Source organism: Symphalangus syndactylus, chromosome 9 (genome assembly GCF_028878055.3).
Source record: "Symphalangus syndactylus isolate Jambi chromosome 9, NHGRI_mSymSyn1-v2.1_pri, whole genome shotgun sequence".
In the NCBI taxonomy this organism is placed as follows: domain Eukaryota; kingdom Metazoa; phylum Chordata; class Mammalia; order Primates; family Hylobatidae; genus Symphalangus; species Symphalangus syndactylus.
In genome coordinates this window covers 19,191,037-19,218,655 of record NC_072431.2, presented here as the reverse complement: position 1 = coordinate 19,218,655, position 27,619 = coordinate 19,191,037, and the positions used below count along the sequence as shown (strand labels likewise).

The 27,619-nt window shown below is 41.7% G+C and overlaps 1 protein-coding gene across 5 annotated transcripts in view; it reads right to left on the bottom strand.

Annotated features, from left to right (window-relative positions):
- The window catches only part of PPP2R3C (protein phosphatase 2 regulatory subunit B''gamma), a 38,784-nt gene that overhangs the window by 1,887 nt on the left and 9,278 nt on the right, over nt 1–27,619 (bottom strand). For 4 of the 5 annotated variants that reach the window (XM_055291527.2, XM_055291529.2, XM_055291528.2 and 1 more), the window contains 10 exons: nt 24,622–24,726; nt 23,918–24,030; nt 22,183–22,280; nt 21,352–21,422; nt 12,924–13,056; nt 10,065–10,120; nt 9,914–9,989; nt 8,379–8,515; nt 4,078–4,215; nt 297–356 (listed from right to left, as the gene is read on the bottom strand). In XM_055291527.2, the coding sequence (XP_055147502.1) occupies nt 297–356; nt 4,078–4,215; nt 8,379–8,515; nt 9,914–9,989; nt 10,065–10,120; nt 12,924–13,056; nt 21,352–21,422; nt 22,183–22,280; nt 23,918–24,030; nt 24,622–24,726 (987 nt within the window). The remainder of the gene's footprint in view (nt 1–296; nt 357–4,077; nt 4,216–8,378; nt 8,516–9,913; nt 9,990–10,064; nt 10,121–12,923; nt 13,057–21,351; nt 21,423–22,182; nt 22,281–23,917; nt 24,031–24,621; nt 24,727–27,619) is intronic. The other variant, XM_063645936.1, reaches the window with a different exon arrangement.

Here is a 27,619-nt window from a genome sequence, read left to right as displayed (position 1 = left end):
CCTCCCAAAGTGCTGGGATTACAAGCGTGAGCCACTGTGCCCGGCCCACTGACTGTCTTAATTAAAATGAATGAATGCTTCCAATGAAAACATGATGATGACAATATAAAATTCTAAACTACATAAATAGTGCAAGTGTGGTCTCAGTTCGTAATGATTTAAATATCAGTTCAGAACAAAAAGCAAACACTTGATTCAAATAGTACTTCATTAGTTGCTTTCATATAAAATTTCATGTAATACAAATGACTATCTCATAATTATCTGGTAATACGTAAATTAAAGGAAAAGATAACCTTGACATCTTGAAATGAAACAGGATCTTGTCCATGGATTTTCATTAGTTCCTGTATGGCCTGTATTTAATAGAAATAAATCTGTAAGTAAAAAATGAAATACACAACATCCCTCTCTTGCCCTACAACCCCTTTCTACTTACACTTCCTTTCCTATCAGACCACAAACCTCATCATTCTCTCTCTTGCCAATCTTCTTAGCTTTCTTGACCTTATTCCACATCAGTGAGCAAAACCTAAATTCTCGATTAGTGTATTGACCTTTTTAGACCTATATCTTAACTATTGAGAACTTCAGGAAAAAAAATAAAAAGATTACGGATCGCTGCTTCTACATAGGAATGTTCTCCAACCTCAAATGGGCCCTCAACATGGCCTCACAATTATTGTTTCATCACAATTATTCTGTTTAATCAAGCAGATTCTGTTTCATCTGCTCCTCTCATTTTCCATGAATGTTATTCCTGCCTTCACTATTCTCTTAAAACCCCCAATCTACTGTCTCCCTTCCTACCCTACACTTTGCTTTCTACGTAATACACGAAATGGAGGTAGACCTCCCAAAACTCTTCCTTTTTATAAACTTTAACAAAAAAATGAAGAAACTGCTGTCATCCAGTGGGAATACAAAATACTTCAGGTGAGCATTATTGACTGGAAATGTGAAGTTTCAAATTCTTGGTGAATAGTCAACTTTGTTCCTAATGCCTACTCTGTTACCACTAATAATCAGAGTATCCATAAAGGAATCCCTTTGAAGTAGATAAGAATCTGGGTACACGCTCTGTTAATACAGTAATAGACTTAGATGGTATGATCTAGAGTGAATCATCCAGGCCCAGCTTTATCACTAGGATACTGATGTCCAAATGCTCTATGAACAGCCCAGGATTATAGGGCTCAGCACTGGACACTTTTTACCTTATCCCATGTAACCAGGCCTAAATAAGCTTTGACAAAATGCCTATATGAAATATTTTTAAAGTATTTTTAAAACAATTTAATATTCTACTAAGAGTAGAAAATACTGTAAAGAAATCTTTATGAAAAAGAGTTCAGTGTTTAATTTCAAATACATTTATTTTCCTAAGATTGGATTTTTACTTAATAGGTTTGTCTAAAGTAGGGGCATATCTATGATGGGTTGGTATTTATTTTCTCAGATGAGCCGCTGATATAAGCCCATATAGCATTCAGTTTTTTTAATTTTTATTTTTAGAGATAGGGTCTTACTCTGCATTCAGGCCGTAGTGCAGTGGCACAATCATGGCTCACTGCAGCCTTGACCTCCCGGACTCTAGTGATCTTCCCACCTCAGCCTGTCAAGTAGCTGGGACTGCAGGCATGTGCCACCACACCCAGCTAATTTTTAATTTTTTTGTAGAGATGGAGTCTCCCTATGTTGCCCAGGCTGGTTTCCCAACTCCTGGGCTCAAGCAACCCTCCTTGCCTGGCCTCCCAACATGCTGGGATTAGAAGCATGAGCGACCACGCCTGGCCTAAAAATTATTTTTATGGTTTATTTATTTCAACATAGCAAATAAAAGTATCTACAACTGGCTGGACACAGCCTCCCCAGTAAGCAGGACCACAGACGTGACCACTACACCCAGCTAATTTTTTAAATTTTTTGTAGAAGTTGGGGTTTCCCTGTGTTGCCCAGGCTGGTCTCAAACTCCTGTGCTCAAGTGAACCTCCTGCCTCAGCTTCCCTAAATGCTGGGATTACAGGTGTGAGCCACCATGCCTGGGGTGTGATTTTTTAATTTTTTCTTTTTTTTTTTTGAGACTCAGTCTCGCTCTGTTGCCCAGGCTGGAGTGCAGTGGCACAATCTCGGCTCACTGCAAGCTCTGCCTCCTGGGTTCATGCCATTCTCCTGCCTCAGCCTCCTGAGTAGCTGGGACTACAGGCACCTGCCACCACGCCCAGCTAATTTTTTTGTATTTTTAGTAAAGATGGGGTTTCATCATGTTAGTGAGGATGGTCTTCATCTCCTGACCTTGTGATCCGCCCACCCTGGCCTCCCAAAGTGCTGGGATTACAGGCATGAGCCACCGCAACCCGGCCGATTTTTAAATTTAATAAAAGCATTTACATAACAGATTTCAGAAAGAAATCAAGTTTTTAGTTTTTTTTTCTTTCCTACTTAAAAAAATATAACTGAGTGAAAGCTGATTTGACTAGATGTAAAACAAAAATATGTAAATATATGTCAGGGGCTGTACTACCATTGGAAATACAAATATGTGATAAATTCTATACTTGTGATGAAAAACTTGTAAGATGCTAAGCAGTTCAGAAAAGGTAGCTCCTTTCCACAGAAATTTTTATAGACTTTGGTAGTTGTAGTTTTTGTTTTTTTTTTGAGACAGAGTCTTGCTCTGCTGCCCAAGCTAGAATGTAGTGGCGCGATTTCAGCTCACTGCAACCTCCGCCTCCTGGGTTCAAGTGATTGTCCTGCCTCAGCCTCCCAAGTAGCTGGGATTACAGGCATGTGGACCCAGTTACTGGGGAGGCTGAGTGGGAAGACTGCCTGAGCCCAAGAGTTGGAGGTTGCGGTGAGCTATGGTTATGCCACTGCACTCCAGCCTGGGTGACAGAGCCAGACCCTTTCTCAAAAAAAACAAAAAACAAAAAAATCATGAGTTAGGTAAAATGGTTACTAAATATTTAACTTAAACCAAATGACATATCTTTAATTTGCTCTTCTTTTTCTAATTTCCTAAAGTAGATACTGATTTTAGATCTTTAACGTTTTCCAATATATGCATTCAATACTATAAATTTCCCTCTAGCCACTGCTTTTTTTTTTTTTGAGCCGGAGTCTCGCTCTGTCGCCCAGGCTGGAGTGCAGTGGCGCAATCTTGCCTCACCGCAAGCTCCGCCTCCCGGGTTCACGCCATTCTCCTGCCTCAGCCTCTCCGAGTAGCTGGGACTACAGGTGCCCGCCACCACGCCCGGCTAATGTTTTTTTTTTTGTATTTTTAGTAGAGACGGGGTTTCACCGTGGTCTCGATCTCCTGACCTCATGATCCGCCTACCTTGGCCTCCCAAAGTGCTGGGATTACAAGCGTGAGCCAATACGCCCAGCCTAGCCACTGCTTTTGCTGCATCTCACAATTTTTTTTTTTTTTTTTTTTTTTAGATGGAGTCTCGCTCTGTTGCCCAGGCTGGAGTGCAGTGGCGCAATCTTGGCTCACTGCAAACTCTGCCTCCCGGGTTGATGCCATTCTCCTGCCTCAGCCTCCCGAGTAGCTGGGACTACAGGCGCCCACCACCACACCTGGCTAATTTTTTGTATTTTTAGTAGAGACGAGTTTTCACCATGTTAGCCAGGATGGTTTCGATCTCCTGACATCGTGATCCGCCCACCTCGGCCTCCCAAAGTGCTGGGATTACAGGCGTGAGCCACTGTGCCCGGCCTTTTTTTTTTTTTTTTTTTTTGAGATGGAGTCTCGCTCTGTCGCCCAGGCTAGAGTGCAGTGGCGCAATCTCAGCTCACTGCAAGCTCCACCTCCCGGGTTCAGGCCATTCTCCTGCCTCAGCCTCCCAAGTAGCTGGTACTACAGGCACTTGCCACCACGCCTGGCTAATTTTTTGTATTTTTAGTAGAGACGGGGTTTCACCATGTTAGCCAGGAATAGTCTCCATCTCCTGACCTCGTGACCCACCTGCCTCGGCCTCCCAAAGTGCCGGGATTACAGGCATGAGCCACCGCACCGGCAGCAACCAAATGATATATCTTAAGGAACAATGACTCACTTATGCAAATGAGACTTACCCTAAAGAAATAATTAAGTGAAAAGACATTCAGATATCCTTTGTTCTCAATATCAAGCAGTTTGAAAATATATTGTAGAGCTGCAGGTTCCTTTCTGTTTTCTAATGCAAGGACAAAGTCCAAGTAGGTCTTATAGTCCTACAGAACAGAAAATAATGTTCATTAGAGGCCTTAGTTGAAATTAACTTTCAAGTGAATATCTTATGATTTGAAGCTATTCTGCAATCAAAGGTGGCAAATTTAATTTTTTCCCCTAAGTTATGAAATGAGAAATCCATTTATATACTTAATATTGGTTTCTAGGGATTTTTTTTTTTTTTTTTTTGAGACGGAGTTTTAAACTTGTTGCCCAGGCTGGAGTGCAATGGCACAATCTCGGCTCACCACGACCTCCACCTCCCAGGTTCAAGCAATTCTCCTGCCTCAGCCTCCCGAGTAGCTGGGATTACAGGCATGCGCCACCACGCCTGGCTAATTGTGTAATTTTAGTAGAGATGGGGTTTCTCCATGTTGGTCAGGCTGGTCTCGAACTCCCGACCTCAGGTGATCTGCCTGCCTCAGCCTCCCAAAGTGCTGGGATTATAGGCATGAGCCACCGTGCCCAGCCATAGGAATTCTATATATAATCTACACAGGACAGTTTTGAGGACATAGTTCTTTTTTATTTATTTATTTTTTTGAGACGCAGTCTTGCTCTATCGCCCAGGCTGGAGTGCAGTGGTGCAATCTCAGCTCACTGAAACCTCTGCCTCCCAGGTTCAAGCGATTCTCCTGTCTCAGCCTCCCAAGTAGCTGGGAATACAGGTGCACACCACTATGCCCAGCTAATTTTTATATTTTTAGTAGAGACAAGATTTTCCATGTTACCCAAGCTGGTCTCAAACTCCTGACCTCAAGTGACCCGCCTGCCCCGGCCTCCCAAAGTGCTGGGATTATAGGCATGCATCACTGTGCCCAGCCCTAGTTCATTTTTTAATGAGAGATTTACTGTGTTAAACTACAATTTTCTTTCATTATTCTTGTTTTTGAGACAGGGTCTCACTTTATCAACCAGGCTGGAGTTTAGTGGTACGATCATAGTTCACTGCAACCTTGATCTCCCAGGCTCAAGCAATCTTCCCACTACAGCCTCTGAGGTAGCTGAGACTACAGGTGCACACCATCACACTTGGCTAATTTTTTAAATTCTTTGTAGAGATGAGGTTTTCCTGTATTACCCATGCTAGTCTCAAACTCCTGGGCTCAAGCAATCATCTGGCCTCGGCCTCCAAAAGTGCTGGGACTAGAGGGATGAACTACTGCATCCTGCTTCAAACTTTTGAAACAGATAAGACAGTGACTAAGCTATAAACTTACAACTTCATTTCAGTGCAGTTATTTTGAAAAACATTTTTATCTGGAATGAACAGAACAGTATACTATTTTTTTTTTTTCTTTTGAGATGGAATTTCGATCTTGTTGCCCAGGCTGGAGTGCAATGGCGCGATCTCGGCTCACCACAACCTCCCGGGTTCAAGCCATTCTCCTGCCTCAGCCTCCTGAGTATCTGGGATTACAGGCATGCACCACCACGCCTGGCTAATTTTGTGTTTTTAGTAGAGAAGAGGTTTCTCCAAGTTGGTCAGGCTGGTCTCAAAACTCCCGACCTCAAGGTGATCCACCCACCTCGGGCTCCCAAAATGCTGGGATTACAGGTGTGAGCCACCGTGCCCAGTCTCAGAACAGTATATTTAAATTGCTATTTTAAAATATTGTTTAAAATTTTTAATTCAGATTTCCAATAAGAAGCTGTCTTGAGATTGCCAGACATTTTACAGTGAGCTGACACTGTTCTCATCCATAAAAAGGCAAAATGTAAAGGCCAGAAAGACATGAAGAGAACAGAAAGCCTTCCCTATAAAAACATGATACGCACTTTGGGAGGCCGAGGCGGGCAGATCAGAAGGTCAAGAGATCGAGACCATCCTGGCTAACACGGTGAAACCCCGTCTCTACTAAAAAAATACAAAAAATTAGCTTGGCGTGGTGGCGGGCGCCTGTAGTCCCAACTACTCGGGAGGCTGAGGCAGGAGAATGGCGTCAACCCAGGAGGCAGAGCTTGCAGTGAGCCGAGATCACGCCACTGCACTCCAGCTTGGGCGACAGAGCGAGAATCCGTCTAAAACAAAAACCAAAACAAAACAAAAAAAAGGATACTCATAGATTTTTTTTTTTAATGGTAGAAAGTAGTAAAGTAGGCCGGGCGCGGTGGCTCAAGCCTGTAATCCCAGCACTTTGGGAGGCCGAGGCGGGTGGATCACGAGGTCAGGAGATCGAGACCATCCTGGCTAACACGGTGAAACCCCGTCTCTACTAAAAATACAAAAAATTAGCCGGGCGTGTTGGCGGGCGCCTGTAGTCCCAGCTACTCGGGAGACTGAGGCAGGAGAATGGCGTGAACCCAGGAGGCGGAGCTTGCAGTGAGCCGAGATTGTGCCACTGCACTCCAGCCTGGGGGACAGAGAAAGACTCCGTCTCAAAAAAAAAAAAAAAAGAAAGTAGTAAAGTAATTGGGAGGTTCTCACTTAGATAAAAATTTTATATTCTTAGAAAAGTTCCTTTCTGCATAAATAGCACTAAAGAGGTAAAGAACGCAGATTGTGATCTGACTTCATCCAGAGTTGTAGCCTCTGGTTTTCTTTATTCATCAGGAATCATTATATTAATAATATAAGCTCCTCACTGCCTATTGTTTACAGCTGTGGGAGTTACAAAGTAAACTTTCTGTGCCTTTTCCCTTCTTTTCTTTTGTTGTTACTAATGGTGTTATTTAGCAAACTGCTATTGAAGCTAAATGATAAAATGTAAGACCCCCATTCTCATGACAATATGACTATTTTTTAAGCATAACTGGTTTGGGAAATTTATCAGATTCTTTTTTTTTTTTTGAGACGGAGTCTTGCTCAGTTGCCCAGGCTGGAGTGCAGTGGCGCCATCTCGGCTCACTGCAAGCCCGCCTGCCAGGTTCACACCATTACACCATTCTCCTGCCTCAGCCTCTGGAGTAGCTGGGACTACAGGTGCCCGTCACCACGCCCAGCTAATTTTTTGTATTTTTAGTAGAGACGGGGTTTCACTGTGTTAGCCAGGATGGTCTCAATCTCCCGACCTCGTGATCCACCCACCTCGGCCTCCCAAAGTTATCAGATTCTTAACCCATGTTTTTAGCAGCAAAAATAGTGATTTTAAAATGCTGTTTAGAATTTTCCTTCTCAAGTATTTTGCATTGTCATAATAAAAAGACAAGTGCATGTTATCTTCATATAGCCACTTCTAGAGACTAATACAACCTGATTCTCAGAATTAAATCATGCATATGTGTTACTACATTTGACCTGGTAATTTAATGACGGAACTATCTAAATGAAAATAGCCAGAATAATTTACTAATGTTTCAGCTTTTAAGAGACATGGTCTCACTCTACTGCCCAGACTGGAGTGCAGTGGCCTCATCATAGCTCACTGCAGCCTCAAATTCTTCAGGTCAAGCAATCCTCCTGCCTCAGCCTCCCGAGTAGCTATACTACAGGCACATTCCACCCATGCCCAAGTAATTTTTTTATTTTTTGTAGAGACAGTCTCGCTATATTGCTCAGGCTAGTTTTGAACGACTGGCCTTAAGTGGTTCTGTGGCCTTGGCCTCCCAAAGCACTGGGATTATAACCATAAGCTACCAAGCCTGGCCTCGGCTTTTTTTTTTTTTTTTAAACTAGAATGCACTACCGTACAATAGGTGCACTGACAATGAAATGAACAAAATAAACTTTTCCATTTGCCCTGAGGCCATAATGCAGACGTTTTAATTTACATTAAGACCAAAGACTCTGAATCTCAAGTAATTTGATCAGTTTACACATTTTAAAGACACTGTTACACACTAATATAAATAATGCTGGGCCGTGTGTGGTGGCTTACGCCTGTAATCCCAGCACTTTGGGAGGCGGATCACCTGAGGTCAGGAGTTCAAGACCAGCCTGGCCAAGCTGGTGAAACCCTATCTCTACTAAAAATAGAAAAATTAGCTGGATGCAGTGGCATGCGCCCATAATCCCAGCTACTCCAGAGGCTGAGGCAAGAGAATCACTTGAACCTAGGAAGTGGAGGTTGCAGTGAGCTGAGATCACACCACGGCACTCTAGCCTAGGCGACAGAGCAAGACTCTGTGTCAAAAAAAAAAAGGGCTGTATTACATCAAGAAAAGGGTTTGTGGAAACTCTGGGAGCCTCAACTTTTAAAACTTAGCAGCAGATTTAAACTACTACCATTTCTCCATCATAAGTGAGACACTCCTGGAAAACACGGTCTAAGAAGACATTGGTCATGGTAGCTGTTCCATAGCGTGAGAGTTCTTCTTTACTGAGCATGCCATTGTGATCTTTATCAAGATTCAAGTACTGGCCTTGGGAAGAAAAATAATAAAGACACTTATGACCACAATAAAATTTTAATCAGAAGAATAGACTAACAAAAAGTTCTTTTTCTTGGTTAATATTTTGATTTTCAAACTATTCATGTTATGATTAGGGTAGTGGCCTATGTGTAATACTATCAGCTACCTTTGCAATCTTGATCAGAAAAACCCTTGGGCTAGAAACAGCCAAAGAAAACCCATCATGAAGGCCATAGTCTCTGGGCTGTTTCACTTACATCATTATTTGTTTTCAGTTTGCAGTCTTTTTAAACATTCCCAGGTTTCTAAATTAAATGGAGGTAGAGGACAACAAAAAGCACTGAAATGCTAGCACTTGAAAGTAGAGGTAAGAATGCCAAAAGGAGGCCGGGCACGGTGGCTCATGCCTGTAATCCCAGCACTTTGGGAGGCCGAGGAGGGCGGATCAGAGGTCAGGGGTTCCAGACCAGCCTGGCCAACATAGTGAAACATTGTCTCTACTAAAAAAAAAAAAAAAAAAAAAAAAAAAAAAAAAAAAAAAAAAAAAAAAAAAAAATTTGCCAGGTGTGGTGGCGGGTGCCTGTAATCCCAGCTACTTGGGAGGCTGAGGCAAGGAGAATCGCTTGAACCTGGGAGGTGGAGGTTGCAGTGGGCCGAGATCGTGCCACTGGACTCCAGCCCAGGTAACAGTGTAAGACTCCATCTCCAAAAAAAAAAAAAAAAGCCAAAGGAGTCAAAAGACCACCCAACAAGATAATGTAGAATAGCTCCATCAGTAGACCCTGGGAACAGCATTTTATCAACAAAGCATGACAATAGCTAATGTTCATAATGATGCTCCTGAGTCAACAAGGATCAAATTACATTCTGTTCTATTTAAAATAAAGTGTATTAACTTAAAAAGGGTTCTGTTGGGTGCAGTGCCTCATGCCTATAATCCCAACACTTTGGGAGGTCAGGGCAGGTGGACTGCTTGGGCCCAGGAGTTTGAAACCAGCCTGGGCAACATAGTGAGATCCCATCTCTAAAAAAAATAAATAAATTAGCCAGGCATGGCGCCTGTAGTCCCAGTACTGGGGTCGGTGGGGTGAGGTGGGGTAGGGGCACTGAGGTGGGAGGATTGAGCCTAGGACTTCAAGGCTGCACTGAGCCGTGATTGTGCCACTGCACTCCAGCCAGGGTGACAGAGTGAGACCCTGTCTTCAAAAAGAAAAGGTTGGGGGGAGTCCAAAAAGTCAAAACATTGGTATTTAAACAAGTAAATTTTGGTAATGTAGAATACTAGAGCTTAAGGTAATTAAATACTTTGATCTTAAGGTATATCAGTGTATGTATAAAACTGTCCTCTGAACAGCAATTACCTGAAGAATGGAGAATTCAAATTTTAGCATGATGATGGGAACATACCATAAACTCTTAGGGCAGAAGGAGCAGAAAACCAGTTTGTTTCTTGACTCTCCTTCGACAGTTCCTCATCCCTTAGCTAATGGAACACAAAGACATCATTAGAAGATAGCAACTGTCAAGCGATACAATTAAGTAGTTTAAAAACATTTACCTCCAATAAATCGTCTAGGAAGCTGCATGCTAAAATATCTTGAATTTTTATCTTTCCTTTAAGAACATAAAGAAACACAATTAATTTCAAGAGCAACTCAATCACAAAAAATTTTTTTTAACAAGAACAATCACACAATTGATATTTTAAAGCTTAAAGCTTCTAGCTCTTATGCTCCAAAGTCCTTATTACATACTGCTACAAAAAGGGAAATCTTGGCCGGGCGTGGTGGCTCACGTATGTAATTCCAGCACTTTGGGAAGCTGAGGCGAGTGGATCACCTGAGGTCAGGAGTTCCAGGCCAGCCTGGCCAACATGGTGAAACCCCATCTCTACTAAAAACACAAAAAATTAGCTGGGTGTGGTGGAGGGCGCCTGTAATCCCAGCTACTCTGGAGGCTGAGGCAGGAGAATTGCTTGAACCTGGGAGGCAGAGGTTGCAGTGAGCTGAGATCAAGCCATTGTACTACACCCTAGGGAACAAGAGCAAAACTCCATCCCCACCCTGCAAAAAAAAAAAAAGAGAGAAATCTACAGGCAACATTTAATAACATCTCTAGTTGTATACCTCAGCTATATAAATCTAAGTGGTAAATTCTAAAATTATACTGATGTCAGATTTTCAAAAAAGTTGTGATTATAGATATAGTACTGCTGGTACACTAACAGGGACACTGTCTCCATTTATTTTTGGCAGGTTCTGGACTAGAAAGCAATACACAGGTACACAGGTGTGGTTTAAAAGCAGAGTTTGTTTTCTTCTTCTTGTTCTTCTTCTTTTTTTTTTTTTTTGAGACAGAGTTTCGCTGTTGTTGCCCAGGCTGGAGTGCAATGGTGTGATTTCGGCTCACTGCAATCTCCGCCTCCCGGTTTCAAGCGATTCTCCTGCCTCAGCCTCTTAAGTAGCTGGGAATACAGGCACCCGCCACCACGCCCAGCTAATTTTTTCTATTTTTAGTAGAGATGGGGTTTCACTATGTTGGCCAGGCAGGTCTTTTTTTTTTTTTTTTTTTTTTGAGACGGAGTCTCATTCTGTCGCCCAGGCTGGAGTGCAGTGGCGCGATCTTGGCTCACTGCAAGCTCCACCTCCCGGGTTCACGCCATTCTCCTGCCTCAGCCTCTCCGAGTAGCTGGGACTACAGGCACCCACCACTACGCCCGGCTAATTTTTTGTATTTTTAGTAGAGACGGGGTTTCACCGTGGTCTCGATCTCCTGACCTCGTGATCCGCCTGCCTCGGCCTCCCAAAGTGCTGGGATTACAAGCGTGAGCCACCGCGCCCGGCTGGCCAGGCAGGTCTTGAACACCTGACCTCAGATGATTCACCCGTCTCAGCCTCCCAACATGTTGGGATTACAGGCGTGAGCCACTGCGCCTGGCTGCTGCTTCTTTTTTGTACAGAAAAGGTCTATCTTGCCAGGGCTGGTCTTGAACTCCTGGGCACTGGTGATTTCTCACCTCAGCCTCCCAAAGTGCTGGGATTACAGGTGTGAGCCACCACACCCAGCCCAGATGGGAGTTTGAATGCCACTTTTAAATATGTAACCTAGCTAAGTCTCAGTTGCCTTACACATAAAACGTGGACAATAATGTACCTTTCTTATGGGGTTATGAGATGAAAATGAATGAATCCATGTAAAATGCTTAGCATACTATGTAACAGTCAAAACATGTGATATTATTTTGTAAAATTTGAAAGAGAAAAAGTATATATGTGTGTACCTATAGTAGAGGAGTTCAAAAAACACTGTCAGCTACCATATGCTGTGATTGGATTCATAACTGGATTTTTTTTTTTTTTTGGACACAAGATCTGGCTCTGTTGCCCAGACTGGAGTGCAGTGGCCCGATCTTGGCTCACTGCAACCTCTGCCTCCTGGGTTCAAGTGATCCACCTCAGCAGCTTCCCAAGTAGCTGGGACTACAGGCGCGCGCCACTACGCCTAGCTAATCTGTGTATTTTTTTTTTTTTTTTTTTTTGAGACGGAATTTCACTCTTGTTGCCCAGGCTGGAGTGCAATAGCACGATCTCGGCTCACCTCTGCCTCCCAGGTTCAAGCGATTCTCCTGCCTCAGCCTCTCGAGTAGCTGGGATTACAGGTGTGAGCCACCATGTCCGGCCAATTTTTGTAATTTTTTTGTAGAGACAAAGTTTCGCCATGTTGGCCAGGCTGATCTTGAACTCCTGAGCTCAAGTGATCCACCCAACTCAGCCTCCCAGAGTGCTGAGATTACAGGCGTGAACCACTGTGCCGGGCCCATAGCTGAATTTTCAAGGACAGGACAATCAGGCACTTTGATTTGGACCTTCTCTGTCCTTTCCTCTGCTCCAGTTACATGTATTTAAGGCTGGGCAGGTTTGAACAGTTAATAAAACATACTGTTAATGAGGCCATATTTACCAATCTGATCCTTATAGAGAATGAGAAAAATATGCATCACTGGCTAAATGGCTCTCATATTTCCAAATACATATTTTTCATCAAAAAGAGAACAATTCTGCAGTATGTCACATAGCAGAGACAGCAAATTATATCCGAATAACTGGCTTCCTAGAACTGGAAGGAGGTATTTATGACTGACTACCCAGTTCACACTTCTCCACTGTTAGGTGACGTCCCCCCGTCTGTCACATAGCAGGTTATAGTCAGGGCAAGTAAATCATAAAAGATCTTCAGATAAACATAACCAAAGTACTGCTACTGTGTTTTCTACCTTTTTATCTCCTTGAAATTCACCAAATTTTTAATGGCAGTGACAGGAAAATAAATGATATTTTTCAAGAGTTTTCTCTAGTTATTGAGATTTAGATATAATAATATCCTCATATTATCTAAGTTAGATAAGATTTTCTTTTACCTGTTCTTAAAGGATCTAAAAAGAAGAAGAACTTCCTAACTGCTGTACAAACATAAAAGGAGTAGAAAGATTTTTCCAGACCATCTAATTGTGGCAACGTAGGGATAAGTTCCAATATGTAGTTTTCTAAATCCTGAAAATAAAACAAAATAAAGTGTTAAATGTCCAATCTTGATTCATTAGATATTAGAATATAATTTCATTACTAAAAATTATTCAGCATTGATACTATATTGATAAAGAAATAAATTCATGACTATTTTAGTGGTAAAACTATTTTGCATTAAATTTTGTTTCTACTAATTTAAGTTTTAACATTTTTGAAAAGTAGTAAATTCTACATAGTTCCAAATTCAAAGGGAACAAAGATATTGATTAAAAAGCCTCTCACCTATTTCTTCGCCCCAGAGGTTAAGTAACCTGTATTATCAACTTCTGATGCAGCTTCCCAAAGGTAACAGATGCAAATATGAACCAAAACATATATATTTCTTTCCCCCCTTTTTTTTTTTTTTTGAGATGGAGTCTTGCTCTGTCGCCCAGGCTGGAGTACAGTGGTGTGATCTCAGCTCACTGCAACCTCTGCCTCCCAGGTTCAAGCAATTCTCCTGCCTCAGCCTCCTGAGTAGCTGGGACTACAGGCGTGCACCACCATGCCCAGCTAATTTTTGTATTTTTAGTAGAAACGGGGTTTCACCACGTTGGCCAGGATGGTCTCGATCTCTTAACCTCGTGATCCAGCCGCCTCTGCCTCCCAAAGTGCTGGGACTACAGGCGTGAGGCACCGCACCTGGCCTTTCCCTCTTTTTACACAAAGGATGTATCAACATACCATGAAAACTGCTTTTGTCATTCAGTAATATATTTTACAGTTATTCCATATTGACTCTCAAATAGCTTCCACTCTTTGAGAATAAATAGCTATATATTATATCATTGTATAGACGTACCATATTTAACTAGGCCTCTATTGGTACATTTAGTTTTTTCCTAATATTTTGCTACACGAAAAATAATACCATAAGGGCTAAGCTAATTATTCATTCATAGGTATTGTGGAAGAATATAGAATATAATTTCTATAAGTGGACCTGCTGGGTTGTAGCATATGCACATGTAGAATTTTGATAGACACTGGGAAACTTCCATCTCCCTACAAACGCCATGTGAATTTTATACTCCCACCAGCAATGTGAAGGCTATTTCTACAGTTCCGAATTCTGCACACAGGTGTCCCAGGAGCACCACAGTTAATGTACAGGGGTGCATCAGGATATTTTAAAATTTTGAGCGAAACAGCAACATTTGTCAGATACTGCATGACAGATATTGCTATAAGCTAGAACTACGTGCTCAAGGTAGTTCACATTTTCAATACTGGATCTCAATGTATTCCTTCTTTTTGAGGCAGGGTCTCACTCTGTCACACAGGCTGCTGGAGTGCAGTAGCATGATCTCGGCTCACTGAAACCTCTACCTCCCAGGCTCAAGTGATCCTCCCACCTTAGACTCCTGAATAGCTGGGACCACAGAGATGCACCACCACACCCAGTTAATTTTTTGTATTTTGGTAGAGATGGGGATTCACCATGTTGCCCAGGCTGGTCTCGAACTCTTGAGCTCAAGCTATCTGCCCAACTTGGTCTCCCAGTGTTGGAATTACAGGTGTGAGCCACTGTGCCCGGTTATTATTCCTTTTTAAAAAATTTTTTAAATCACCAAAATGTCATGAATATATTCCTTTTTTTTGAGATGGACTCTTGCTCTGTCGCCCAGACTGGAGTGTAGTGGCGAAATCCCGGCATACTGCAACCTCCACCTCCCAGGTTCAAGCGATTCTCCTGCCTCAGCCTCTTGAGTAGCTGGGACTACTGTCGAGTGCCACCATGCCTGGCTAGTTTTTTGTATTTTTAGTAGAGACAAGATTTCACCGTGTTAGCCAGGATGGTCTCAATCTCCTAACCTCACGATCTGCCCGCCTTGGCCTCCCAAAGTGCTGGGATAACAGGCGTGAGCCACCACACCCAGCCAAATATATTCCTTTTGATGACATAAATCTTTGCAAAGCTAGGTTTTGATGGTTCCTGTGGTAAAGTACCACACAAAAATTAGTGAACAGGAAATGAGGAGGACAAGTGTCCAGTCTAATTCCCAGGTTTAAGTAGTTGTACACATCCCATTAATAACTGTACTTAAGAATGAAATAAAAATATCTTCTTTCAACTTAAGTGTATTATTTATTCAAATGGCTAATAAGCTTAATGAATACTCATTAAATTGTTTAGAATTAACTAGTTAATAAGTGAAACTTTTAGGGATTTCTTTTGGCTCAGAAGCACTGTGAAAAAAATTAAACGCTAAAGGTGTTGATTCAAACTTTCTGATCTTTGCTAATTTGATAGGTGAAAAATGGCAACTTAGTGTAGATTTATCTGGCATTTCTCTTATGTGAAGTTAGTTGTTTCTTATGATTAAGAAGCATTTGAATTTTACTTTTTATACATTATATCTTTGCCCAGTTTTCTATTGGGTTAATGGCTTTCTTCTTGATTTCTGGGAGCTTTTTATATATTAGGGTAATTGGCCATTTCTGACTGTTTCAGATATTTCTCCCAGTTTGTTGTTTTCTTTTTACTTTAACATGGGCTTTGCCCTATAGATCTTTAAAAATTTAGCTGAATTTATTGTTTTCTAGACTTCTGGGTTTTGTCATACTTAGAAAGGCTTTCCCTATTACAGGATTATATATTTAAAAGCCTCCCATGGTTTCTTTCTTTTTTTTTTTTTTTTTTTTTTTTTGAAGCTGAGTCTCAGTCCAGTCCAGGCTGGAGTGCAGTGGCGCAATCTCAGCTCACTGAAACCTCCACCTCTTGGGTTCAAGCGATTCTTGTGTCTCAGCCTGAGTAGCTGGGATTACAGGCACGTACCACCACGCCTGGCTAATTTTTGTATTTTTAGTAGAGAGGGGGTTTAACATGTTGGCCAGGCTGGTCTCGAACTCCTAACCTCAAGTGATCCGCCTGCCTTGGCCTCCCAAAGTGCTGGAATTACAGGCGTGAGCCACTGTGCCCTCCCATGGTTTCTTATATTTACTTTAACAATGTTATTTTTGCTTTAACCATTTCAAATATCATATTTCTAGTAGATCTGAGATACTTTTAAGTTTACAGGACAAGTGGCATCTCAAACTTGAAGTGTCCAAAATGGGGCTCTCTTGTCATCTCCAACCTTGGTCCTCACCTGCTTTTCCTGTATTCCAACAGTTACTCAAAATAAAAATGTAAGACTTGTCTTTGGCTTCTCTTTTTCTTCATCAATGCCTTCAAACTCCTTACCCTGAACATCCAATCTAGCAGCAATTTATGTTTTTTCTGGGGAGGAGGGGAGTCCAAAATATATATTGAATTAATCTATTTCTGGCTTTCTCTACAGCCACCAATTACCCTAGTCAGGGGCCCATCATCTCACCTGGACTATCACAGTAGGTGCCTAAATATTTTGCTTATACTCTAGACTTATTTATTTATTTAGAGACGGAGCCTTGCTCTGTCGCCCAAGCTGGAGTGCAGTGGCTCAATCTTGGCTCACTGCAACCTCCATTCCCCAGGTTCAAGTGATTCTCCTGCCTCAGCCTCCAAGTAGCTGGGATTACAGGTGCCTACCCCCATACCCAGCTAATTTTTGTATTTTTAGCGGAGACGGGGTTTTGTCATGTTGGCTAGGCTGTTCTTGAACTCCCGACCTCAAGCGATCCGCCTGCCTCGGCCTCCTAAAGTTGCTGGGATTACGGGCATGAGCCACTGTGCCTGGCTGTACTTTGAGTTCCTTACATCCTCCATACAGCATCCAGAATGATCTTTTAAAATGTAAATCACATCTTGACAGACTCAGCTTAAAACTTCCGATGGTTTCCCATTAGCCTCAAAATAAATCCAAAGTCCTTACTGTGGCCCAAAAGGCCCTACATGTGGCCCTTCCCTACTTCTCCAACTTCATTTTCTGTTACTATAATCCTTGTTCTAGCCACACTGGCTTCCTTCTGTTCCTAGAACAGGTCCAGGCTTCATTTTGCTTTGGAGACACTGTATTTGCTGTTTCCTCTATACTACATCTTCATAAGGCTGGCTTCTTTCTCATACTTCATGGCTAAAACTTAATCACTATCTCAAAAAGATGTTCCTTCCAGCCTACCTAAAATCGTCTGTCAATCCCAGTCATATTCCTGCCTAGTTTACTGTTTTATTTTCTACATATAACCTGTGGCTATTTGATATTATCTGCTTATAATTTAGTGTCTGTCTTCCCACTCTCCTAGAACAAATAGGTCTACAAGGGAACAAAAATTGTACTGTGTCCCTGGAAAGGTTTTAAAGTATAACGTTTAGAATGAGCTAACAGATTCCATCTACAGAAATCTGGGCAAAAAAAAACAAAAAAAAAAAGAAAAAAAGAAATCTGGGCAAAACAGATTGTCACAAAGTAAAACATGAGCCCTACAAGCTTAGAATAATACCTGCCCCCAAATAAATGTTTACTAAATGCTTAATAAGATTTAATAAGTGAATAAAACTTTGTATACTCTACTCAGATTATAAATGTTGGTCTGGAAGCCACTGCCTTTCAAATTAGTAAGACACAAAGTCTAGGTTTCAAAAGGCAATGGGCCAAGGATGGAAGAAATACTTTGAGAGAAGTGTTTTCTTTCATTGAGAGAAGGGGAAAATTATTCCTTTTCAAAAACAACTATAGAAGTACACTGTTTCTTTTCTCTCCCTTTTGCTCATCTCTCTTTCAATCTTTGTTTCCATCCATGGAAAGAGGCAAGACAAGCAATAACAGGGGACTGTTTTTATAAATCAATATTGCTGTTTTTATAAATCAAGTGAACTGCTAACAAGAATTCTCAGAGCTAGGGAAGGACTCCAGTTTTGGACCTGACCTCTAAACAAGTACCAGCAGGTGGCTAATTATGTCTTCCTTGCTAGAAAGAGATGGCCAGAAGCAAGAGCCTTTTATTGTCGAGCTGGTCTGAACCTTAAAGAGAATTGTAGTGTGCCCCTGGAAAGGTTTTACAGTATAAATGTTCAGAATGAGCTAACAGATTCTATCTACAGAAATCTAGACAAAACAGAATGCAACAAATTATAGCAGGAACCATACGAACTGTAACAAGAAATTTACATTTCTTTAACTCTTATCTCTGAATAATTATTTGATTAATTAACCTAGTTTATATTTATGCCCAACTCCCTTCCCCTCTCCCCTACAACCTTAAAAAAAGCACTGTATATTTGGGAAAAAAGCCTGAGGTGAAAAGTAAGTCCATATAATTTAGATACCCATACTCAGAAGAAGCATAGCCATTTGGACCATGAAGTTACAATTCTCTGTTGATAACTTGGCCTAATTACAGCAGTGCCTAATAGGAAACAAGCAGCCTCTTGGTAACTGACCTAGCAACCTTAAATCCAGAGGTGGCAATACAGTCACATTCATTTTCTCTCTCATATTTTCTTTTTTCTTTTTCTTTTGAGACATAGTCTTGCTCTGTTGCCCAGGCTGGAGTGCAGTGGCATGATCTCAGCTTACTGCAACTGCCTCTCGGGTTCAAGCGATTCTCCTGCCTCAGCCACTCTAGTAGCTGGGATTACAGGCATCTGCTACCATGCTCAGCCACTCTAATAGCTGGGATTACAGGCATCTGCTACGATGCTCAGCTGATGTTTTTGTATTTTTAATAGAGACAGGGTTTCACCATGTTGACCAGGCTGGTCTCGAAGTCCTGACATCAAGTGATCCACTCGCCTTGACCTCCCAAAGTGCTGGGATCACAGGCGTGAGCTACCGTGTCTGGCTTCTCTTATATTTTCTTAAAACAAAAAGGGGGGGTGGTGGAATTCTTGGCCCTTCAAAAAATAGTGACACATTAATATCATTCATGAATAACCAAAACTTTTTCAGTGATTTTTAAATGTTAAAATGCTACATTCTTTTTATTTTCCCCTTTAAAAGGCTTTTTTTTTTTGAGACAGAGTCCGCTCTTGTCACCCAGGCTGGAGTGCAATGGCACGATCTAGGCTCACTGCAACCTCTGCCTCCTGGGTTCAAGCGATTCTCTTGCCTCAGCCTCCTGAGTAGCTGGGATTACAGGTGGCCACCACCATGCCTGGCTAATTTTTGTATTTTTAGTAGAGATGGGGTTTCTCCATGTTGGTCAGGCTGGTCTTGAACTCCTGACATCATGATCTGCCCGCCTCGGCCTCCCAAAGTGCCAGGATTATAGGCATGAGCCACTGTGCCCAGCCAAAAGGCCTTTTTTTTTTTAAAGTTTGAAGACAAAGAATCTAAAAAGGAATTTGTATAGTCAATATACATTAAACATTTGTTTAGTAACACATGTCATTTGTTAAAAAAATAAAAATAAAAAACCAAACCCCAAAACGGAAACATCCTGTGTCTCAACAAAAACTATATGGAATCAACACCACCGAGGTCTATGGGAAAAAAAAGAAAAACCTGTTCCCTTTGCTCTACTGGAAGCTGGAAGGTGCTAGGCCCCTGTGTAGTAGTGCATAGAATTCTAGCTGCTTTCCTCTATTGAGCGCATAGACTATGTGTCTATGTGAATATGGACAGTTAGCATTTACCAACATCTCCTTGTCTACTGTCTGTCTCTCTCTTTTTTTTTTTTTTTTTTTTTGAGACGGAGTCTCGCTCTCTCGCCCAGGCTGGAGTGCAGTGGCGTGATCTCGGCTCACTGCAAGCTCTGCCTCCTGGGTTCACACCATTCTCCTGCCTCAGCCTCCCAAGTAGCTGGAACTATAGGCACCCGCCACCACGCCCGGCTTTTTTTTTTTTGTATTTTTAGTAAAGACGGGGTTTCACCATGTTAGCCAGGATGGTCTCAATCTCCTGACCTCGTGATCCACCCGCCTCGGCCTCCCAAAGTGCTGGGGTTACAAGCGTGAGCCACCATGCCTGGTCTCCTTGTCTACGGTCTCTTATTTAAAAAAAGAAAATAAATTTTATAAAATGGGGTTATAGAAGGTCAGCAAAGGGTAGGTTTGAAACCTTTTGATAGTTTAAAGTGAGCATTTTGACAACGTTGCTTTTCCTTTGGCATGTTTAATTGTGATTTTTAAGGGGCATCCTTGCAGTTTAAAATGACACCTTTAAAATAAATTCTCTTTTTTTCTGAGACAGGGTCTTCCTCTGTTGCCCAGGCTGGAGTGCAGCGGCACAATCTCGGCTCACTGCAACCTCCGCCTCCCAGGTTCAAGCGATTCTCCCACCTCAGCCTCCTGAGTAGCTGGGATTACAGGCATGCGCCACCACAGCCCAGCAAATTTTTCTATTTTTAGTAGAGATGGCATTTCACCATATTGGTCAGGCTGGTCTCAAACTCCTGACCTCAGGTGATCCGCCCACGTCAGCCTCCCAAAGTGTTGGGAGTACAGGCCTTGGGAATACAGGCTTGAGCCACCGCACCCAGCCAATACATTTTTTTTTTTTGAGATGGAGTTTCGTTCTTGTTGCCCAGGCTGGAGTGCAATGGCGCTATCTCGGTTCACAGCAACCTCTGCCTCCTGGGTTCAAGCAATTCTCCTGCCTCAGCCTCCCAAGTAGCTGGGATTACAGGTATGTGCCACCACGCCTGGCTAATTTTGTATTTTTAGTAGAGATGGGGTTTCTCCATGTTGGTCAGGCTGGTCTCGAACTCCCGACCTCAGGTGATCCACCTGCCTCATCCTCCCAAAGTGCTGGGATTACAGGTATGAACTACCACACCCGGCATAAATTCTCTCTTAATGATGACTTGAACGCTGCTACTCCATGGGAAAATCAGTAGAACCTGTAGGATCTTATTTGGAATTGACATTCTCTATTGTAATTTTATTTTAAATTTGTTTTTTGTTTCACTGGAAAGATGATGTTCAATTTTTTTTTTTTTTTTTTGAGACGGAGTCTCGCTCTGTCGCCCAGGCTGGGGTGCAGTGGCGCAATCTCGGCTCACAGCAAGCTCCGCCTCCCGGGTTCACGCCATTCTCCTGCCTCAGCCTCTCCGAGTAGCTGGGACTACAGGCGCCCGCCACCACGCCCGGCTAATTTTTTTTTGGATTTTTAGTAGAGACGGGGTTTCACTGTGGTCTCGATCTCCTGACCTCGTGATCCGCCCGCCTCGGCCTCCCAAAGTGCTGGGATTACAAGCGTGAGCCACCGCGCCTGGCCTGATGTTCAATTTTAAAAGTTGAAAGTGTACAAGTTGCTTTGTTACGATAAAACTAAGTATGTACACACAAACACACACAGACAGAAATAAAACAAAGTATTATGAGAAGAGCCTGTAGTCCCAACACCCAGTGATAACTACAGTTTACATTTTGGTGTCTATAAGAGTTAATATAATATCTATAAGGTTAATACTTACAGATTCCCGAAGGTACCCCTGCCCAGCGACATCATATAAACTGAGTCCTATTCTTGTTTGATGAAGCCAAACTGACAATAAACAAGAAAATGAAAGTAATTCTTAAGATCTATCCTTCAGATATGAAAAAGGAGATAAAGAGCTAGATTTGAGACAAGCTAATCTAGCAACTCTAAAAACATTTCTTCTCACCACAAAATTGCTTGAAACAAAAAACCATAGAATGGCAGAGTTCAATAATTCTACCATGACTAAAGCTATAATAAAATTGACGCCTTGAACATACTGTTCTTTACCAATTAAACTTGTGTTCCACCAAACAGGGACAGCTAGTATAATGTTATGCATTCAATGAAGCTGCTTTTATTTCTGAGGTTAATTACAGCAACCAATTATTAAAGATTGTATACAATAGGCTTTCACAGATTATTATGGCACTTGTAGGAATCATAAGTCCAAGCTGTTTAATAGATGCTCCTTGAAACTGATATTACAGCTGTGGGTTTGAAACTATCAGTCAACTCAACTTGTAATATATTGGCAAGATAAAATTATCAGTAAATTAAAATTATTTCAAATTACCATACATTAAAACTCTTGGTTCAGCTCTTAATATTTCTAGTCTACTATTATCTTTAAGACACATGAGGGTTTAAAAAATTCTTGTTTTTTTATAACCCAAGCTTATGTAACACATCTTGGTCAAAAGATAAGAAATTCTACTATTCAAACTTAGAGTGATTTCACATGGAAGAAATACTTATAAAAGCACAGACCAAAAAGCTACTTGATTCCCAGATAAGGAGTTCAAGCACAGTAAAAATGAATCACCTTTTCTCATGACATAATTAAAGAACTGCATGATGGAAATTCTTCCATATGAATCTGTATGAAGCAGTTTAGCAAAGACTTTTGCTGTGAAAAATTGCCTAAGAAAAGAAAATAAAGATTTAAATGATCTGCCAAAGTAAGAGAAAATGACTTCTACATAAATTAGCAAACAATGGCATAAATTCATACAATTAAAAATGAAAGAACAACAGAGACTCCTTATAATTCAAAAACTTAAAATATTAAGTCAAACTTTTTTTTTTTTTTTAAAAGAAATGGAGATTTGGCCAGGCGCGGTGGCTCTTGCCTGTAATCTCAGCACTTTGGGAGGCCGAGGCGGGCGCATCACGAGTCAAGAGATCGAGACCATCTTGGCCAACATGGTGAAACCCCATGTCTAATAAAAATACAAAAAGTATTTGTATTGGGTATTTATATTGTATTATATTGTATTTATATTGGCCCGGCCAATATTTGAGGCATTTAAAATGCTTAACATAACATATTCTTTTGTTAATACAATAATACTTGGGAGGCTGAGGCAGGAGAATCACTTGAACCCGGGAGGCGGAGGTTGTAGTGAGCCAAGATTGCGCCACTCCACTGCAGCCTAGCGACAGAGCAAGACTCCATCTCAAAAAAAAAGATATATATATATATATATATATATATATATATATATATATATATATATATAAACGGAGATTTGCTCTGTTGCCCTGACTGATCTCGAACTCCTGGCCTCAAGTGATCCACCTGCCTTGGCCTCCCAAAGCAGTGGAATTACAAATGTGAGGCACCATGCCTAGCCGAAGTCATAAATGTTTGCATTCTTTTTTTTTAATTAAATTTTTTTTTTATTTTGCAGAGATAGGCACATGAGCCACAGTGCCTGTCCTTGCATTCTTTTTTGTTTGCTTTCGTCTGTCTTAAGGCTGAAAGTGTCATAAACTAAATCATTTCTTTTCTTTTTTTTTTTTTTTTTTGAGATGGAGTCTCACACTCTTTTGCCAAGCTGGAGTGCAGTGGCACGATCTCGGAACAACCTCCGCCTCCAGGGTTCAAGCGATTCTCCTGCCTCAGCCTCCCGAGTAGCTGGGATTACAGGCACACGCCACCACGCCCAGCTAATTTTTGTATTTTTAGTAGAGACGGGGTTTCACCATGTTGGCCAGGATGGTCTTGTTCTCTTGACCTCGTGATGTGCCCACCTCGGCCTCCCAAAGTGCTGGGATTACAGGCATGAGCCACCACACCTGGCTATATTATTTATTTTAATAACTTCATACCAATGCGATTTTTTGACTGTAAATAATTTTATTAAATTTCATTAGTAACTTAAATGGACTCAAATGTCATTCCATTTACTTCATTTAATATTTGAGGGTCTGTTTATTTTTTTTTTTAAAGGTAAGGTCTTGCTCTGTCACCCAGGCTGGAGTGCAGTGGCTTAATCACAGCTCATCCTCCCAAGCTCAAGCAATTCTCCCACCTCAGCCTCCTGAGTAGCTACAGGTGTACGCCCCCACACCCAGATAATTTTTTTATTTTTAGTAGAGACAAGATCTCCCTAAGTTGCCCAGGCTGGCCTCAAACACCCCAGCTCAAGCAATCCTCTCACCTCAGCCTCCAAAACTGCTGGGATTACAGGTGTGAGCCACTGTGCCCGGCCAATATTTGACGCATTTAAAATGCTTAACATAACATATTCTTTTGTTAATTATATTATTCTTACTTGCACTTTGCTCCAGCCTTTTCACCAACCTTCAAAAAGTTTTCATAATTGATCATCGCTTCCTCTCCAATCATAGGTGGTGTCTGGTGTTTGTCCAGCAAAAACCATAAGTTCTTAAGAGAATTGTGGAAGTGAAGATGTTGTAAGTTAAAAACAAGATTTTAAAATGTGGTTAAATGCGTGCTTTCCACTAAAATGATAGTTTGCTGGCAGAGTCAATATTAAGATGAATCTCATGCCCTATTATCCTTTTGATTACTAACAATAAAAATAACATTTCTTGAGTGCCTACTAAGCTTTTGATATACACTGCCTCTTTAATCCACATATCTCTATGATATAGTTAGCTATCCCTACTTTAGAGATGATAATCGAAGCACAGAGATGTTAAGCCTATTGCCTAAAGTCATATAGCAGGGCTGGGATTTGAACCTCTGTAGTCTGACCCTATAGCAGTGGTTCTCAACCTTGGCTGCACATTAGAATTACCTAGGGCCTTAAACAAAAATAACAAACAACACTATGTTTGGGGTATATGACCCATGCAAACTGAGCGGCTGCTTCTGGTGGAACTGCTGCTTCAGAGCCTGTGTAGTACCACTCTGTAGTACGGACTCCATTAGGCACCAAGAAATCCTGCATGATTTAAGTAGTACAAATGAGAAATGGTTAACATCTAAAGCAACTTTTTGCTTTGTTCTTACCTGTAATTCTTCATTATCTAACAGTTCTCTGCTTTTTCTTTGTAGAAAGACAGCTCTTGATTCCTCTCTTAATTTCTGTAGTAAGACTTCATCTTCAGCAGGCAGCTGAAAATACAATGTAAATTTCTACATGTAAATTTTAGACTACTGGATCCTATAAAATGTATGTGGCCTCATAAAATAACTGTATGCCACCACCTCAAATTATTTCTTGTATCTCACCTTAATTGCGCTTAACATTTGTTTAACAAAAACTGATCCACAGAGAATCAGTGATCAGCAAGGCTGGATCTCTGCCCTGAAAAAACCATTCTAAAAGCTAGTCTAGTCCAAGTTTCATTTTATTTTCTTAAAGCACTGTGTTTCTATTGTCACCTTAGAATGATACAGAATTGGCTGCGCGTGCTGGCTTCCTTAGAATGATACAGAATTGGCTGGGGGCAGTGGCTCACGCCTGTAATCCCAGCACTTTGGGAGGCCGAGGCAGGCGGATCACGAAGTCAAGAGATCGACCATCCTGGCCAACACTATGAAACCCCGTCTCTACTAAAAATACAAAAATTAGCTGGGCATGGTGGCATGTGCCTGTAGTCCCAGCTACTCAGGAAGCTGAGGCAGGAGAATCGCTTAAACCCAGGAGGCGGAGGTTGCAGTGAGCTGAGATCACGCCACTACACTCCAGCCTGGCGACAGAGCAAGACTCCATCTAAAAAAAAAAAAAAAAAAAAGAATGATATAGAATTAAATGAGGATTAACTGGAGATTGACAGTTTCAAAACCACCTTTGCAAAATTATAACAGTGACAAAATGATGACAGTGAAAGAGATCTGACCTAACCAACTCCATCTTGTTTTTAACCTCCAATCTGCCCTTGGTCATTCCTGGGCATGGGCCAAGATATTAACAAATCTGGGAGAAATTTAGTTTATGATTTAAATGATAATAGCTCATCCCAAAACTAAACTGCCTTAGTGAAACTAATGAAAGGACACCAGGTCAGGAGGATGAGAAGGACCAGAATTCTGCTAAGATGCAGGCCAGTTAAATGATTAGCAGTTATTATTCCGGAGGTCACAAAAATTTGCAACATCCTCAATTACTCCTGTAAATAACATCACTATTGTAGTACACAGGACTGGCCTTTTGAGATGTCTTTTCAGGCTTTTGCACTTCTGACTACCCAATGGCCCCTCTCAGACCAGCCACTCCTCTGTGGCCCCAACCCAAAAGCAGACTCAGCACGCAAGGACCAGGACTGTTTTTCTATATCCCTGTGAGTCCATCCCCAACCAATCAGCAGCACCCATTCCCTAGCCCCCTGCCTACCAAACTATCCTGGAAAAACCCTAGCCTCCAACTTTTCAAGAAGGCTGATTTGAGTAATAATAAAACTCCCATCTCCCATTTAGTTGGCTCCATGTATATTAAATTATTTCTCTCTTGCAATTCCCATCTTGATAAATTGGCTCTATCTGGGTAGCAGGCAAGAAGAACCTGTTGGGTGGTTCTTACCTGTAATTCTTCCTGTCCAGCAAAAACCATTTATTCTTCTTGTCCAGTTTTAGGAAAGCATGCCTGTTGAGATTGGATCACCTTTCTTCTTGGAGATGGTCAAGGCAGTGCCTATTATGTTGGCCTCCCAGGCAAGAGGGTTTGCCAACTGGGGTGATTTCCATGAGCAGAGCTTTAGAATGACTCATTCCAACCTGACTTAGAACAATTTGCTTTATTTCTTCTTTTTTAAATTAATAATAGAGGCAGGGTCTTGCTATGTTGCTCAGGTTGGTCTTGAACTCCTGGGCTCCAGCAATCCTCCCACCTTGGCCTCCCAAAGTGCTAGGATTACAGGCATGAGCCACCACACCCAGCCAGAATAATTTACTTTAAAGAGTTCTTCTTCCTTTTCTACATCTTAGCCCCATTAAATTACCTCGGTAAACCTTACGTCAAAACTTGGGGTTATGGTTTTCATCTTTCATTTCCAGGAACTAAGATGCCGTCCCTCCCATCGGAAGGAACAGAGTTAAAGGAGTATAAACCAAAAATAAAATTCTAAGGCCCCTCAACCATCTGAATGGAGTTCCTCCTCAGTCAGCTCCCTTCAAATTTAACCTGAGAGACTGTCTCGTTATACCTCTCTGGCATTAACATCAACACAGACTTTAATAAGAAACATTTTGCAGCCTATTCTCTCTGAAGCCTGCTAGCTAAAAGCTTCATATGCATGATAAAACCTTGGTCACTACAGCCTCTTATCTTAACCCAGACATTCCTTTCTGTTTGATCCCAGGTCTTTAGACAAACTCAGCCAAGTGTCAACCAGAAAACGTTTGAATTTACCTGTAGCCTGGAAGCCCCACTTCAAATTGTCCCACCTTTCTGGACCAAACCAATGTATTTCTCAAATGTATCTGATTGATGTCTCATGCCTCCCTACAATGTATGAAACCAAGCTGCACCCAAACCACCTTTGGCACATGTTCTCAGGATCTCTTGAAGGCTGTGTCACAGGCCATGGTCACTCATATTTGGCTCAGAATAAATCTCTTCAAATATTTGACAGAGTTCGACTCTTCGTCAACAGAAGAAACATTAGGAGGTGGGGATGGGGCTGGAGTTGGGGCTGACTGACATTATGTTCTAGTGGCTAGTTAACCAGCTAATCAGCCAAGGAGAGAAGTGGTGACTCAAGATAATAGGTGTTTTCTCTGAAGCAGTGGGACCATGGAGAGGAAGAAGAAAGAAGGGAAAGGACTTTTTTACAAATCCATAGCTGCAGACAGGAAACCATCTAAGATCTAGAGGTGGCCAAAGAGAGAAGTGACACGAAGAAAGGAAAAAAAGGAGATTCCCTCAGGAACCAGAAAAAGAAGGCAAAGGTTTGGTCCTGGAAGTACAAGAAAGTTCGGTCCTGCGCTCAGGAACGGGGTCACACCATTCCTATCCAAGAGCTGTTACGAATGAGACAGAGTAGGAATGGGGGCTTGGGTCAGCTCA